General features: G+C 39.3%; 1 protein-coding gene across 4 annotated transcripts in view; it reads right to left on the minus strand.

Annotated features, from left to right (window-relative positions):
• The window catches only part of IPO8 (importin 8), a 66,906-nt gene that overhangs the window by 30,303 nt on the left and 18,679 nt on the right, over positions 1-17,924 (minus strand). For all 4 annotated transcript variants that reach the window (XM_038372622.2, XM_038372631.2, XM_043518133.1 and 1 more), the window contains 6 exons: positions 13,506-13,595; positions 10,922-11,016; positions 8,506-8,590; positions 5,986-6,120; positions 3,563-3,662; positions 1,701-1,777 (listed from right to left, as the gene is read on the minus strand). In XM_038372622.2, the coding sequence (XP_038228550.1) occupies positions 1,701-1,777; positions 3,563-3,662; positions 5,986-6,120; positions 8,506-8,590; positions 10,922-11,016; positions 13,506-13,595 (582 nt within the window). The remainder of the gene's footprint in view (positions 1-1,700; positions 1,778-3,562; positions 3,663-5,985; positions 6,121-8,505; positions 8,591-10,921; positions 11,017-13,505; positions 13,596-17,924) is intronic.

Consider the following 17,924-nt stretch of genomic DNA (forward strand, 5'->3'; position numbering starts at 1 on the left):
CAAAGTTGCTTGGCTATCCTTAATACTGCATCTTTACACTTTTTAATTCTTGATTTTTTGCAGTCTAACCTAAACAGACTTTTCAGGATAATGCCTGTGTTCTTTAAGAAAACTACAACATTGTCTCAAAAGCTTTTTCATTACCTAGCTGACAGATATTTACAACCTTAACTGAAACTTAGTGAAGTTTTTTGCCTGGTAATGTATTAAAATATATATTTAACAAATTAACTAACAATGAAAAATGCATCTGTGTAACATGAGAAAGTATACCTGTCTCTGAGATGCTTAGCATTTGAATTTCTTGATTTGTGTTTAAAGCTTTTAGTCTTAATGTTGCCTTACAAGGTGTTTTTTTTTGTTTGTTTTTTTTAAAATAGGTTTTGAGCAAAGGAAAGTTTCATATCCATTTCCAGCCATCTGCTCTAGAAAGATAATAAGAGCTTGAAAAATTTACTCATACACCTATCAGCCTGAAACACCAGGGTACTTAGCCAGGAAAACCATAATCCTTGCCATGTAAGAGAATATAAATAGTAATATACTGTTTATCATGCACCATAGTTAACATCACTGCCAATCAACTTAATACACTTTAAAATGCAACTTACTCCATCTCTTTCTCATTGCTTTCCTCATACCTTCTATCCTTTTCAGGTTTTGTGCTATTTTTCCATCTCCTCCTACTTCACACCCCACTCTATAAAAATTCATGATCTATCCTTTCTTGGCTGTCTTCAGTATCTTTTTCCATACACTGTGTTTCCTACCTTCTCTTCTATACATTGTTAGATCTCCCATCAATTTTCTAAATATTGCATTTCTTTTTTTAATACATCATCCAACCCCTTCATCTGCTACCCCACTCACTCACACAGTGTTGAGAACATTACCACATACCTTGTAGTCAAAAGACTAAACCTATTATCTAAAGACTGATATGAAAATAGGGGGACACCCTTGCTGTTCAGAAGCAACATTTAGGTGAGAAATCATCCCTCCACCCAGCTATTGGGAAGGGGAGAATGTTGGGATTCCTGCCAAGGTGCTATCTTTAAGCAAGCTCTAAAAACAATCTGACATATTTACCTTTGGCTAGTAGGTAAAAAATAAATTTGAATCCCTCAATTTTGGCTGCTGGAAGGGAGAAGTATTCTCTCTTGCTACCCAAGAGCCTTCCTGGCTACTGCATGATGATGGTCTATAGGGGTCTCTCCTACTGTTTAGGGTCTTCCTCCCCAGTGAGTAGTTCTCATGCCTGTTTCTTCTATGTCTGTCCCCAGCTTTCCCAAGAAACAGCAGACTGAAACCAACTTGATTCTCATCAGTTTCACTGCTGCCCACGGGATTCTAAATAGCAACAGTGAAAACTAATGTGAATCAGGTCCACTTCTCCCTTTGCTGTAGCTTTGGAAGCTCTGGGCCCCAGAGACTTTGGGGCTGTCTGTCTGCAGACTTGGGAAGACATTAACTGCATCTGTTCACACTCAGTTCACATCTAGAAGGTGAATCTTTGCAACCATAATGACTAGAAACTTAGTTTAAAAATAGTAATTGAAGTTTTGATTATGTAGAAGTTGATAGCACTCATCCAGTGCAGGGTAGATTCTTCAAGGCTTGAGGATAATACATAACCATTTGAGATAGACTGATGCCCTTTTAAAGAAAGAATAATTTTTTTAAAAAGAATAATTCAGTACCTCTTTTCGCTTCTTTGCTGCAGTGTAGAGGAGATTCTGGGCTGCTGTTGTAGGGGACGCATAATCCTCAAACACATCTAACAATATTTAAAGAAAGTGTTTTCAGTCACCGAGTACAATTTAATAATAAAATTCTCACAGATCATTTTCAAATATACATAGAGTAAGAGCTTTGGATGGATGTCACAGAACCAGGGTGACAAAAGAACATTACATTTATTCATGATCTTCTTTATCCTATGGACTCTGATAACTGAGTTTCGGTCACCTTTGACCAGTGTTTATTTTGTCAACTACCTTCCCAATACTCCAAGTACCAATCACTCTCTTTTTGAAAGATTTATTTTTTCTGTGGTATCTAAGATATCAAAGCATAGTAAATGGCGGCAAAATTTTTAATGGTGGCATTTACAGTAGCAGCACCAATATGCTGCAGTGCCATGTGTATGTTGGTGAAGTCCATTGTGGTTTCATGTCACTAAAAATAAAAAGTGACAGACCTTATGAAAAACTTCATTAAATCTAAACGTATTTGAATTTAGGGTACTCTTGAATCTATGGCTATATCAAAGAACTAAAAAAGCTGAATTTTTTTACGTCCTTGATTGTAACTAATCCTCCTTGAAACACACTGCAAGTGTATTATATACCTTATAAAATTCTTCTATTTTGCAAAATATTGCTACATGAATTTGAAGTGTTCCCTTCAATTTTTGCAGCATCAGATAACAGATGGGATAATGAACGAGGTCTAGAAATCAGAAGGCAATTTCTATTTTTCCTGGTATCTCCCAAGTAAGTCAGAACAGATGCAGCATATTAAATATACTGTCAGAACTGAATTTCATACCCTGAGTATTTCTGCCTAAACTTCATTCTTTTTTCCTTTTACAAATGAAAAAGGCAAAATCTAAGTGCCTCAGCTACATAAGAAAAAAATAAGAACTAAATGCTTGTCCATGAAGAATTGGATTCAGATGCTCACGTGTTGGTTACATCTTTGCCCCCTGAATATTAATATCTTATGAAGCCTTATTGGTCTACAGTACCTCTTTCTAGGTTTTATTTTCTACTATTCCAAGAAAATCTAAATGACACTTTTTTATATAAAATGCTAGCTAAAAGTTAACCAGTTTTGGTATTTTTTAAATCTTAATTCCCTCTGTGATGCTTAGTTCTAGGGACTTTTCCAGCAGAATTTCCTATACTAATAAAAAACAACAACCCTATTCTCCAGTAGGACTACTCCTGAAAGGGGAATAAGGGACTCATAATATGGCCCCATGCAATTTATACTTTAACTCCTACATTTGTCTTTTGAAAGAATGCCTATTTCTAATTATTTCAAAAATTTTAATAAAAATAAGTGGCACTCAAAATATACTCCAACGCTGTTGAAGGTGGGTATGTCAAGCCCCCTTTGGTCAACTAGCGTTGCACTGCTTTACAATAGGGTCTCATGTCTAAGCATAACAGTGATTCAATACAGGGCCTTAAAGGTGTGTTTAAGTGAGCAAAATGGGGGAATCTAAGAAAACATGGATCAGGTATCCAAGCAGCAAGGGGAGGAAGGGCAAGAATAAAGTGAACAATCAAGCTTGGTCTGAAGTGGGTAAGCAACCTTTCTAGAGCCGATCTTATAAACATAGCACATTATTTAAATGAACAAAACTAGCTTATTCCCACTTACATTTACAGAGTAGGCTTTAAAGAACAATTCATCTCACTTTTAGAGTCTCCCTTGAACTCTGGTGAAGATACAACTACAGTGGCATAGTGGCAAATACAGTTTTGTAATTCAGGGATCTATAACGCACAATTACAGCAAAAACAGAGAGCAAACACTAAGCACAAACATTTACCAAATTTCATGCGAATGTACTCATATGGATCCTCTTGCCACAGCTCTTCATCCTCATCTTTATAACACATTAGGGAGAAAATCACTTCTTCAGATATACTCTAAGAGCAGAGAAATCAAATATGTTCAAGTGCACAGAACATATTTCACGTATAGCTTCCCCCCCCCCAAAAGGTTTACTACATTGTACCTTTTCGTACACAAGTAAAGTTCGTTTAACTAATCCTCTTAAATTATTTTTACTTACTCGGATAATCTTATAATACACATATTGTGTTTTTCAAAGGACTCAGAAGGCAGCAATAAGTTTTACTCCACCATACTCCACTACAACACAAAGAATATACCGCAGGGCACAATCTAATAAAAGCAGAACATATCATTCTGTGCAAGGATTTCACAATGTGGCACTAAGTTGAGAGTAGATCTTTTACTTTTCCCTCATCCTCCTAATACTCATGGGATTTATCTTCTGATAAAGTTAATTAAACATGGGGACTTTATGATATGGAAATGAAAATCATTTTCTTTATCTGTTCCCACATGTTCTAATGACAAAAGAAGTGGTCAAACAAGAGCTCATTCCCTCACAGTTAGTCTTCCCTTCCTTTATCTTACAGTGCAGACAATTTTAAATATCTATAGTTACAATCATAGAATTGTAAGACTGGGAGGGATCTTGAGAAGTCATCAAGCCTATCCCATGTGCTGAGGCAGGACCAAGTAAACCTAGAGCATCCCTGAAAGGTGTTTATCTGACCTGTTCTTAAAAACCTCCAGTGATGAGGATTCCACAACCTCCCTTCAAAGCCTATTCAAGAGTTTAACTACTCTTATAGTTAGAAAGTTTTTTCTAAATATCTATCCTAAATCTCCCTTGCTGCAGATTAAGTCCATTACTTCTTACCCTACTGTCAGTGGGCATGAAGAACAATTACCACCATCCTGTTTATAACAGTTCTTAACATATTTGAAAAACAGTTCTCAGGCTCCCTCTTCATCTTGTTTACTCAAGATTCAGCATGCCCAGGTTTTTTAACCTTTCTTCCTAGTTCAGGCTTTTAAAATCTTTATAATTTTTGTTGCCCTTCTCTGAACTCCCTCCAATTTATTCCCATGTTTTCCTGAAGGGTGGTGCCTAAAACTGAACACAGTACTCCAGCTGAGGCCTCACCAGTGCCAACTGGGACAATTAGCTCCCATGTTTTATGTACAACACTCCTGTTAATATGCCTCAGAAGGATACTAGCTTTTTTCACAGTTGCATCACATTGTGCGCTCATATTCAATTTGTGATCCACTTTAATCTTCAGATCCTTTTCAGCAGTACTGTCACCTAGCCAGATATTCCCCACTTTGTAGCTGTGCATTTGATATTTCCTTCCTAAGTGAAATACTTTGCACTAGTCTTCATTTGAATTTCATCCTGTTTTCAGATCAATTCTCAAATTTGTCAAGATCCTTTTGAATTCTAATCCTGTCCTCCAATGTGCTTGCAACTCCTCCCAGCTTGGTGTCATATGCAAATTTGATAAGCATGCTTTCCATTCTGTTATCCAAGTCATTAATGAAAACATTGATTAATACCGTACTGACCCCTGCTAGGGTGTGTCTAGTGGCACCCCGCTAGACACACTCACCCAATTTGACTGAGAACCATTGATAACTACACTCTGAGTATGACAGGTTTCATAGTAGCAGCCGTGTTAGTCTGTATTCGCAAAAAGAAAAGGAGTACTTGTGGCACCTTAGAGACTAACAAATTTATTAGAGCATAAGCTTTCGTGAGCTACAGCTCACTTCATCGGATGCACTCTGAGTATGGTCTTTCAGCCAGTTGTGCACCCACTTACAGTAATTTCATCTAGACTCCATTTCCCCAGTTTGCTTATGAGAATTTCATGTGGGACTGTGTAGAAAGCCTAAAATCAAGATACATCATTTCTACGGCTTTCCCCTATCCACTAGGTCAGTAACCCTGTCAAAAAAGGAAATTAGGTTAGTTTGGCATGATTTGTCCTTGATAAATCCATGCTGGCTATTCCTGATAACCCTATCATCCTCCAGATGCTTACAAATGGATTGTTTAATAATTTGTTCCAGAATCTTTGCAGGAATCATACCCAAAGGCAAAAGACTGAGTAATCAAAAACATAAGATTATGACTTCATTGCAGGATAAAGCAAAATAAAAAGCTGTTCTTGGAGGTAAAAAGCTCTTATTCAAATGCAAATATCTGCAATAAAGGCAAAAGGTAAACAGAACAATAAAGTAACAGACAGGCACATCTCAGTGAAAACTATTTTTACAGATTGACTGTAGTGAGAGAGATTCTCCAAGCCCCTTCATAACAGCAGAAGTCTCAACCTCAGCTCATGGCAATAGCGTTATTTAAAATGTTTATGACTGTGTTTTCACACTGACCTGTATGTGTGGCTTCATCTGCTTCCAAGTTACAGAATGACTGACCCCTTGGTTCAGATAGTTTAAGATTTGCTGAAGGACACGAGGAGCAATATATTCTTTTTGCCTGTACTGGTCTAAGATTTTTAAGAGAACCTAAGGGAATAGTAAATTTATTTTTTTAATGAAGCATGAAGATTTTAACACACAATGTAATCTTTTTATAGTGAAGACATTTTGACAGGTCAATCTCATTTTAAGTAGAAGCTCACATATTAATCATTTCTATAATGTCTTTTATCCAAACATCAGTAATAATTTAAACATTGAAGTTCTGAGACTACAAACCTTTATTACCAGGAATTCTCCCACAACAGAATTACTAACAGTAGTAAGATTCAACACATGCATAGGTGTTTGCAGGATTGGGGCCTATATAAGCCTCGGCACTGGAATAAGTTATATCTTCATTTCTACAGATGGGGGAAAAGCAAGGCACAGATGTTAAGGGCTATATGTCCAAACTTTGGTAGCTAATGGTAGGACCTAAATCTATAAATAGGATTTAGGTGGCTAAAATTTAGATGCCAAATTTTGAGGAATCCAAAATTTAAAAACTGAGCTCTAAGTGACTTTACTAAGGTTGTAACAAGTTTATGGCAAAGCTGCGAAGAGGGGAAGAAGTCCTAACAACTGCCTGCTATAACTACTAGATGGCATTCATTCTCTTTGATTAGAACAGCAATCCACTGCAACAATTGGGACCTTTCATTCTACAGTATTCCTCTATAAATAGAAGGTTTCTGTGTATATAGCAAGAAAATATTTACAGTAGGTCACTAATAATCACAGGAGACCTATTATGAGTTAACAAGGATAGAGAACTGGTAAGTACAAGAACCACAAAATATTCTCTGGTCATTTATTTTCAAAAGGGCAGTTCTGTTTCATAAAAATTATTCACAATAGAGTAGTAAACACACTGTAGCACATTTTGTGAACATATACCTTCCTCTCGGGCTCCCTGGGAGTTGGGTCTTATATTTGTCTTCTCTACTACATGTTCCTTGGGGCAAGAACTGTTTGTATCTCATACAGTCACTAACACAATGTTAGCACTTAACAAGCAATAAATACTTAGCAATATGGTTTCACTACAGCACTCAATACATATGAGAAGCGTGGTGAATCATGAACTTAAAAGCTAGAAATGGAAAAGACCTATGTAGATCAACCAGTCCATTTGCCTTAAAAGGCAAATTGTTCCCTAAGGTACACTTCCTAGTCTTTTAGAGAGTCTAAGTTTTAAGTATTTCAAGTGACGGGACAGTTTTTCTTTCAGTTTCATCCATTACTTCTAATTGTATCACTTGTACCTCCAAAATAATTTATCTCCTTTGATGTGTAGCTCTTTCAAATTTTCAAATTTTTCAAATTTAGAATTATCATGTCCTCTCTCTACTGGGCTTTTTAGCCAAGCTTACACATATTTAATCTTGACCTTTTTTGTGCAGAGAAAGACAATTATGTTTCACAAAGATTTCAATATTTGGTTTCATTATGATTTAGATCAAAGCTTTTGAAATTCTCTACAAAAGGGAAGCCAGCCCAGGCTCTGGGGCAGTCTGCCTGGCAGGCAGCACCAGAGATGCAAACCCTGGAAGACCAGGTTGCTGAGGAGCTCTGAGCTGGGGCTCCCAGGCTCTGAATTCCCTGCACTCTTGCCTGGTGGGCCAACGGTGAGCTGGGAGTCTGGAAGCCTTGACTGAGCTGGGAGCCTCAGAGTTTGGGAGTTGTAGCTCTCAGGGCTTCCAGCTCCTCTGCAGTCCTCCTAGCAAGCTGTGAAGGAGCCAGGAGCCTGAAAGCCCTAGCTGAGCTGGTTGCTCTGCTCCTTGTCAGCTCTTCAGGCAGGCTGGCAAAGAGCTGGGAGCCCAGAACCCTCGGCTGTTGAGCTGACAGTACACCAGGGAGGGTGACAGTTTCAAAATCTGTATGTTTTCCATTGCAACTTTGTCAAAAATCAAATCATCAAACCTCTCTGCATTCTCCAATGGAAAATCATTCCATCTGAGTATTTCCAATCAGCTCCTAACTCCCTCCAATCTACCTATGTCTTCCTGGTAATGACACATCCAGAACAGATTTCAGTATTCCAGGGTTAGATGCAGCAGAACCACATAGGAAGCATGACCTAGAAATAAGACCTTCTTTGCTGAGATGCCTCTATGTAACCAGCCCAAATTGCATCAGTCTTTTTACTAGCATTTCCTGCCTATCACCCTTACGTTTTTTGCAGCATTGCAGATTTTCGGATGTCTCCCTCCTTTTGCATCACTGCAATTTGGATTATTTTCCCCAAGATGGAAATATCATTATTAACAAGAGTTCCAAGCCATTTCTCATTGATTACGATGTGTATTGGACCAGTTTTTTGTGGTTTCTTTAAAGGGTCCTATGTCTTATATGAAGATGCTACAGGAAGATAACAGGGTTGTTCTACAGAAGTTATCCTAATTCAGAAACAAGAAACAACATCTTTACCTGTTGGATTCCCACAGCGTAGGTTTTTAAGAAGAACTCTGAAAATTCAAAATATTCTTTTGTTACATTTCCAGGACTTCCATACCTTTAAACAAAAAAAGAAAACAGGTATTTACACTTTTGAAGCAAAGAAGTTTTCTGTTTACCAAGACAACATAGTCCTTGATTAAGCTTGCAAACATACAAAAGCCATTGAAGCAGAACTCATCTTTCATCAGAGATATATACATTGAATAATCTCTTTCCACAAACATCATTCTAGGCCATTATATCCCACACAATGATCCATTTCCCCTTCTTTCTTACCTATGCATAAAGCACAATGTTGTAGCCAATAACTAAAGTTGCATTTTTGTCACAGGATATATGAATTCCATAGAATCATAGAATATCAGGGTTGGAAGGGACCTCAGGAGGTCATCTAGTCCAACCCCCTGCTCAAAGCAGGGCCAATCCCCAATTTTTGCCTCAGATCCCTAAATTGCCCCCTCAAGGATTGAACTCACAACCCTGGGTTTAGCAGGCCAATGCTCAAACCGCTGAGCTATCCCTCTCCCCTAAACCCATAGTTTGGGGTTTTTTTAAAATATTCATGTGTTGATATTTCAGAATTTAAACGTGGGCAGGCAGATGCAGTGATGAAAAGTTGAATGAATTTTACTGGAAGCACTGAGAACTAGCAAGTGAAATCGGACTGTACTGAAGCCTCGGACAGCAGGAACTCAAATGAGATCTACTGGTTTATCACATGGTAGCAGATCCTCATTCAGGATTGGCCCAATAGGCATTACAACATCAGTTTGATCAGTTATATTGTTTTTAACAGTTTTATTGGAAAAGCATATTTTGCTTAAAATAATGCAACCTGAGTTTTTAAAATTAAAAACAATAAATGGTGATGTTTGCCTTTCTCCATAATCAGAGCATCATTTTGATTTACTGTAACAAACTAATAGCTTTATTTATGAAAGATAATGGTGGCAAAGCACTAGCTTGCACCACCTTCAAAGCAATCTCAGCCCCTGCCAGCCCAAGGTTCCTCAAAAAAGTCACTGCACCCTTAACTAAGGAGGGTAACAATAGTGTTATGCTTACAGATTGTCAGATGAAACACTCAAATGGAAATAGATGTTTAAAATAATAGCATGCAGATAAAAATGTTTGTTCATTCCTCACAGAGGAAAAACAAGAACTATCACATGTATAAAATGTATTCTATTTTAAATGTTTAGTTGATGTGAAAAGTTTCTAAACTGCTCTAATATTCAGTATTGTAACTGTAATCCTAATCAGAGAAGGATGGTGGATAGGGATAGGAAGTGTTAGGCTTCCACAAAAAGCCATAATTCAGAGTTTCTAGATTCTAAATATTTGTTTTTTAATTTAAGATACATACATATATTTCCAACCTTAACCCAATCTGCATTTTGTTTCTTTGGAGATATCTTTCAGGATTCAACAGAACTAATCTTAATTTTGGTAAACATTAGTCACTATGTTACCCAGAACGGATGGTTCAACTATTAAGGAACCAGTTTTGAACATCCTAACTCCCTAGAACTAAAGGTTCATATCCCAGTGGGGTCAGATTAGCCCTTCATCTTTCCAAATCAAAATTGAGGGGCAGGTAAATTATTGTCATTCAGTCTTTTGGATGAAACCTTAAATTAGAGGTAATGTCTGATTTACTAGACAAAGATTCCATGGCATCTTTTGGAAATATATTTCCCCTGGAGTCCTTCGCCAGAGATTTTCCTTTCTTCCCCGCTGTTCCATGAAAAGTTATATACAATAGACTGTAAAGAGTTTGAGAATCTTCAGGATTAAAGACACTAATATCCACATAAATATATATCTAGGAATCTCTTTCAAGTCTAAATCAGCCTAAAAATGTCTCAAAGTAGTAAAAAAAATCTGCAAGTTATATGCTGAATATGAAGAAAAATGTCTGAAATAAAACCTTGATCATCATTCCACCAGACAAAGGACGAGACAAAAAATTATTCTGAAAAGTTCCCAGGACGAGCAGACAAGAAATCGAAATAAATCATTTACGCTTCTACAGTGTTTTTCATCCAGCATTTCACAAACAATTAAGCTTGCAATGCCGGTGAGGTAGTTAAGCATTAGCTCAGTTTCACAGATGGGCATACTGAGACACAGAGAAATTCCATTATTTGTCACATATAGTGTGAGTGACAGAGTTAAGATCAAAATCTAGAAATCTGGATTCCCAGTCCCCGGCTTTTACCACTAGTATATTATCTCTCAGAATACCTGCACATACATACATCATAAATATATAGTGCCTGTGCAGTATGAATATAGGATATATATTCTACATAACAATATCTACAAAATATAGCTAAGTAAAAATTAACATTTTATGCCACATTAGTTTTAATCACTGTATTACCGTTCAAAAAGACGAGCTACGATATGCAATGCCCACTTCTTACATTTCCACCACACCAGCTCTGGCCTATCATCTTCATCAATCTGTAATGTCTCCTACAAATCAATCAATCAGCCAAAGTATACAAATATTAAAATTTAAAAAAACCCCACTGAGTGAATTAATACAAATTTAGATACAAACATTAACATTTTGATTTTATTAATAGTGATAATATTAGCTACCAGAATAAAATATGATAGAATTTTTTTCTTTTGATGTGATCATCCAAATGTACTATTATGTTGAAAATGACCATCTAAAAAAGCTGTATTTACTGTATTTACATTTGCACTCTCATATTATATACAATATAAAATAATCACGTGTATATGCATATACCATACATTCATACAGAAGATGTTAGGAGAATAAGATTGTGAAGGGAAGCACTCAGAAACTAGCAAATGTCAAAGTTAAGGTTGCCCAATCACCCCTGTGCATCCCTTTGCATATGCATTGAAATACAATCTAATTACAGAACTACTTATCACTGTTGGGCTCAGGTTACTCAGTTACATATATATGTATATTGACTACATGGCCACACTCTCAATACTCCTGGGTGAATTCTATGCCACTGGGCAATGCAGAATTTTGCAGAAATTAATATTATGCGCGCAGAATTTCCTTTCCCCTGCAAAAATGGGCTGCAGTGCTGCTAGCTGCCACTAGGGGCCACTGGACCCAGCAGAGCCAAGCTCACACATAGAAGACACTGCTGTGGGGAGGGAAAAGGAACTAGAGCAATGGTTCTCACACTTTTATTTTTGCGGACCACTTGAAAATTTCTGAGGGTCTCAGTGGACCACTTAATGATCTTTCCAAATGTTGTTTGTACCGTTAGCTAACTATAGTAAAGCGCTTTGGATAAAAGCTCTATTAAAAATAACACCTCAATAATAATAAATTTTTTTTGTTCTACAAATAAAAGCACATAACTCATATTTAATATCAGTAGTCTTACCTTTCTAATGCAATGGATGTGCCCTCTCTGTCCCACCACGGGAAGAAGGGGGTTCGCTCCCCTGCCACAGCAGCCACAGAGCTGAGGCTGGGGAGGAGAGCCATCTCTCCCCAGCAGCTGCAGCCCTGGAGCTGGGGAAAGTGACCTCTTCTCTGACTGTCGCAGCCCTGCACGTCCCAAATTCCCCCCAACCCCTCTTCTCACCCCACTGCCCCCTCCCACCTACCCCCTACACCCCTCCCAAGGCCACCACCTTACTTTACATGTGTGTCTTCTCCAGGGTCCGGCCACCTAAATAGTGGAGCTATGCCTGCACTGCTCCACTAATTAGGTGGGTGGTCCTTCGTTCTCTCATGTGCAACCGCCCAGGCATGCACCTTAGAGGGAACTATCCGCGGACCACCTGAATGGAGTTCACGGACTACTGGTGGTCCACACACCACAGTTTGAGAACCACTGAGCTAGAGGGTTCCTGGCAGCTGCAGTTCTCAGCATGCCCTGAGTGGTATGCCCTGAGGCTTGGGGAGCAAGGGGGTTTGGGTATTGACTGGGGGAGGAAGAGGGCAGAGAAACAGGAACTGGGTTGTCATAGGGGTTTCTTTAACTCTCTACTCCTGGGGAAAATTTTGTGTGTGTCTGTATTGTATTGCTGACAGGTATTTTGAAATAAATTACCAAAATAATTTAAACTGGAGTGTTATTTTGACAAATAAAATTTGCAGAATTTTAATTTTTTGGTACAGAATGCCCCCAGGAGTAGACTGTAAACTATTGCTTCTATTCGGTCTCTTGACAGGTTTCCAGCCTCAATCTCATAGATCTATGATTCTGCTTCCAGGACATGAGAGTCCAAACCCTCTGTAAGAATTTGTTTCCTCCCTAATGTGTGTGTGTCAAATTTAGTAACCCTTCCTAATTCCTTGCTCATATTTGCCCGAAACAGGCATCAGATAAACTGTTTATTGGTGCTATTTTCCCCAAGACTACTTAATCTCCATGAATGAGAATTTTGTACAGAAGGTATCTTTTCAGAAGGGAGATTTACCATACCTACTAATTTTGCTTCTCTGAACATATCTTGGAAAACTGACTCTTACCCACCCATCTTCTTTCAGAGTTTGAGGGTTTAAATTATGTGGGTTCATCCTATTGATATTGTTCTTAAACCCGTTCCTTTGGAATTATTTATGTCTTTTATGACAAAAAAGGATGGAGGGCAGGAACAGATACAGATTGTGTGTTTACATTATATGTTCATGGAGTGGACATTACATATCTATATGTTCGTGGTGAGCTTTTCCTTCCTGTTTCTGAAACAAACTGGCTAAAACGTTTTGGAGTCTCCGAAGTACCCAAAATTGGAGTATATACTGTTCAGCTACCTCAAACAGTCAAAAATCTTAAGAACTACTTGAGTTGTCTGCATGACTTGTATCAGAGACACTAGTCTTAAGAGTGAGATTCCTGCCTGGATGGTATCTTTAGAGATGAGTTCAATAATCTCTCCACATGGACCATCCCCATTTTTCCACCCTAAAGAAATCAGTGACAGTCTCTCTCCAGTGAAGTAAACCTTACAGCAGGCACATTTCTATCAATGATAGTACGGAAAATCTCCATCCACTGAGTCATGGTCTGGTTATTCACCAACTGGAGTGGCAATGCATACTGAAACAGGGGAAGAAGAAAACATAAGGATAAATGAAGTTAATTTTCTTCAAAGGAACATAAAGCATTTCTACATTATTTACACTTCTCTAGGAAACTGTAGCTTCTCTTTAAACAAGTTTTATTTATAATAGTGCAAAATTGCAAATTTACACCTCTAAAGCTGACTATGAAAAATTTTAAGGGAAAACATATCAAGCCAACAAAACAGACTAATTAAAAGATAAGTGGTCAATCAAGCTGAAATACTGTTGATTCTAGAGAAGCAGTGAACAGAGTGAGAAATGTAAGATATACTGCATGTTAATTGCTAGGCAGCTTTTTCAATACATGGAAGACTCCCTTCTTTCTCTCTCTGTTTTGTGTGAGCTAAAAGATGTAGTCAAGTGCCCCAAACAATATCTAAGACTGGCACATAGATGAGAGCAACTTGCAAGCTTCTTATGGCTCCATCCAGACAAAACTGGTGATGGGAAACTGGAGAAAGCAGCTGGAGGAAATGGCAGGGATCATATTGGCTCTTTCATAGGACATTTGCGAGATAAGTGTGTTGTTATGTGAGGCACTCGAGCTAGATCCTCCTTAGTAGATAAGCAAGGGGTTGAGGACAAGACATTCTCTGTGAGAGCCTCTTGTCTAGATGAGCTATTAGTGCGTGGCAATCGGGGTGTAATTTTCCTCTTGCTAGCCTGCCGTACAATAACTGGCCACATGGAGCCTGCTACCACGCAATAAATTCCCTAGTGCACTTTGAACATTATCCTTTTTGAGCAAATTTGGGATCTACCAGGTTGTTTCAGCTAGCAGGAGAATTTGGTGATAGTCGGGTATTTCTTCTTTGATGCAGTTTTGTTTATTTATAAAGAACATACAAAGTCCTGTGTTTCTGAACACAAAAGAAATCAAACAGCAAGAAACAGCTTCTTTTGCTCACAGCACCAACAGCACTCTTTTTAGCTTACACCCTTGACCCAAAAACCTCTTCCCAAGTTTCTTCTATGGTCAGACACCATGTTTTCAGCTGCTTCTTCATTTTTTTCCTGTTTTTTGTCTGTTCTGCCTTCCCACACACGCACATACCCCTACCCAAAACAATACTCAGCAAAAGTCTCTCCACACACACAATCCAAAAATTTTGGGAAGGCTCTATTAGGCCTTGTTTTCGACATGGCCCCTTAACCGTCTCAGAACTATCTTAAGTGAAGGGCGCAATCACACATCAATTTCAATGTGGTTTTAACTCACTCCATAGCCAGGTTTCACCCAGCTTATAAAATACCCTCACGTCAGCATCGCCCATCATCCTGATGAGGCCTAAAATGGTGACATCCAATAATCCATCCCAAACAGAAAAGCACATTAGGGAAAATAATGGTTAGTAACCTGGTCCATAACTGTAGTTCTTCAAAATGAATTGCACATCTCCGTTCCACTCTTTGTATCTGTGGACCCAGTAGTTTTTCCCTCAGTAGTGCCCATCTGGGTGGCTTGAGCACTCTCTGCTGTGCATGTCACTGCATGCAGGTATAAAAGGGCAGAGCAGCTCCCTTGCCCCCTCAGTTCCTTCTTGACAGAACTCTGATTCCAAGGGGTAGGAAGGTGGGTCATGGATTAAATATGTGCAACACATCTCAAAGAACAGCAGTTATGGAACAGATAAGTAACCGTTTAATCTTCGTTGAGGGATTGCCACATGCGTTCCACTTTTGGTGACTCACAAGCCATGAAAGAGGAGGGGGAATCACAGTTTATCTTAATAAATACTGGAGGACAGCCCATCCAACTCTAGCATCATCTCTTAAGGCCTGCTTGATGGCATAATGGGAAGCAAACATGTGAAATGAGGACCAGGTTGGTTGCTGCTCTATCAATGTCCAAAATGAGAACATTTGCCAGAAAAGCTGCCACGGCCACTTGCAATCCTGTCAAATGAGCTGTGATCCTATTTGGTGGGGTGATATTAGCCAGATCTTAGCACATGTTGTTACATATGCCTATCCAAGAAGAAATTATTTGAGTAGAGATTGGTTGACCTTTCATTTTGTCCATTATCACCATGAACAGTTGAGAGGATAGATCTATCCAGGTAGAACGTCAGCACTCTTCATATGTCTAGAGTGTGAAAATGTTCCTCTTCCAATGTGGTTTTGGGAAGAAAGCTAAGAAAATTGGCTGGTTGACATGGAACATGGACACCACCTTTGGGACAAATCTCTGATAGTAAACCCTGTCCTTAAAGAAGATTGTACAGGGAGGCCCAGACATTAGCACACACACAGCTCTCCTACCCTTCTTGCAGAGGTGATGGCTACCAAAAATGCCACCTTCATTGAAAGATGTAGTAGACAGCTAGTAGCCAAAGGCTCAAACAGAGGACACATAAACCTTGATAACATTAAGTTCACGTCCCATGGGGGAAACAGGACTGTGCACCTAAGGTACAACTTGTCGAGGCCTTTCAGAAACCTCACTGGATGTCAGAAAAAAGACCAACCCAGACCATTATCCATCTTAGGTTGGAACACAGAAATAGCTGCTAGGTGTGCCTTGATCAAACTAACAGCCAGCTATTGGTATTTCAGATACAACAGATATTCTAGAACATGCTGGATCGAGGAACAGGAAGGCGAAATCCTAATATGGAAAAACATCTCCACTTAGAAAGTTAAGTAGCCCCAGTAGATAGCTTTCAACTGTTTAGCTGGGCATCCTGCACCTTTTCTGAACAAGACTCTTCTCTATCATCTAACCACGGAGCATCCATGGGGTTAAATGAAGAGCTTGTAGGTTCAGGTGGAGCAGTCCACCATGGTCTTGGGAAATTAGTTCCAAGTCCAAGGGAAATCAGAGGCTTCACTGACAGATCCAGGAGAGTAGAGAATGGGTGTTGGCAGGCCCATGCTGGGGCTATGAGTATGACTCCTGCCTGGTCCCGCCTTATCTTCAGCAATACCATGTGAATAACCAGTATTGGCAGGAAAGAATAGAGTAACCTGCTTGACCAAGGAAGCAAGAACATATCTGTCAGGAAACCCTGGCTGTGACTTTGCAGGGTTGCAGAATTGCTGACATTTTCTCTTAGCTCTCGTGGCAAACTGGTCCATTTGGGGAGATCCCCACCACTTGAAGATATGTCTTGGCAAATCCAGGTGAAGATCCAGTCATGGTGCTAGTAAATGATATGCTGAGGTGCTCTGCAAGATTGTTCTGCACCCCAGAAGGTAAGATGCTTTGAGGTCTACCAAGTTGGCAATGCAGAACTCCCAAAGTCAAGCTGCCTCTTGGCAAAGCAAGAAAGAACAGGATTCTCCCTGCCTATTGAGGTAAAACATTGACGCTGTGTTGTCTGTGAGAACTAATAGACCCTTCCCCTTGACCTGCGGAACTAAAACCTAACATGCTAGCCTGATATAAATGTCAGAGAACTGAAAGCTATGTAAAGACAGATCTCCTGAAGACCATAGTCCCTGAGTCTGAAGAGCACCAAGATGGGTCCCCCAGCTGAGTGCAGATGCATCTGTCACTAACATGAGGGTCAGTTGAGGGTGGGCAAAGAGGACAACTCTGCATACATTGTCCAGACTTGTCCACCAATCTAGGGAGGCAAGAACCTGAGAGGACACCCTCGCTACTGAATTTAAAGGAAAATAGTTTCAGTGAGTAAACTGACGCCAGCCAACACCGAAGAATTCTTAGGCCCAGTCTGCCATATGTGCACAAGGCCATATGCCCCAGGAGCCTCAAAAAGTTTTGTACTGTTATGACTGAGTGAGACTTGAGATCCATAACAATGGCCCAAGTTGTCTGAAACATACAGTCTGGAAAGGAAAACTCTGGCTTAAGATGAGTCCAGCACTATCCTTTATAAACTATATCTTCTGGACTGGGAAGAAGAGAGCTTTCTCTGCGTTGACTAACAGACCCAGTGCACTAAAAATTGACTGGATTAGAGATACACTGAACAACATCTGAATCCTGGATCAGCCTCTCACCAGCCAATCATTCAAGCAGGGATAATCTTACACTCCTGATCTTCTGAGGAATGCAGCCACACCTGCCAATACCTATGTAAAAACACTGGGAGCTGCTAAGGTGGGTGAGGCAATATCTTTTATTGGACCACATTCTGTTGGTGAGAGAGAAAAGCTTTTTGAGAGTTTACACAGAGTTCTTCAGGTCAGGGAGCTGCTGACAGACCAAACAATTGTACAGTGAACTGGCAATGATTCTGATTTACCAGAAATCTGAGATATTTTCTGTAAGCGTGATTGATCATCATATGGAAGTAGGCATCTTTCGGCTTGAGGGCAGCATACAAGTCCCCATATC

The sequence above is a fragment of the Dermochelys coriacea genome, chromosome 1 (assembly GCF_009764565.3).
Source record: "Dermochelys coriacea isolate rDerCor1 chromosome 1, rDerCor1.pri.v4, whole genome shotgun sequence".
Taxonomy (NCBI): Eukaryota; Metazoa; Chordata; order Testudines; family Dermochelyidae; genus Dermochelys; species Dermochelys coriacea.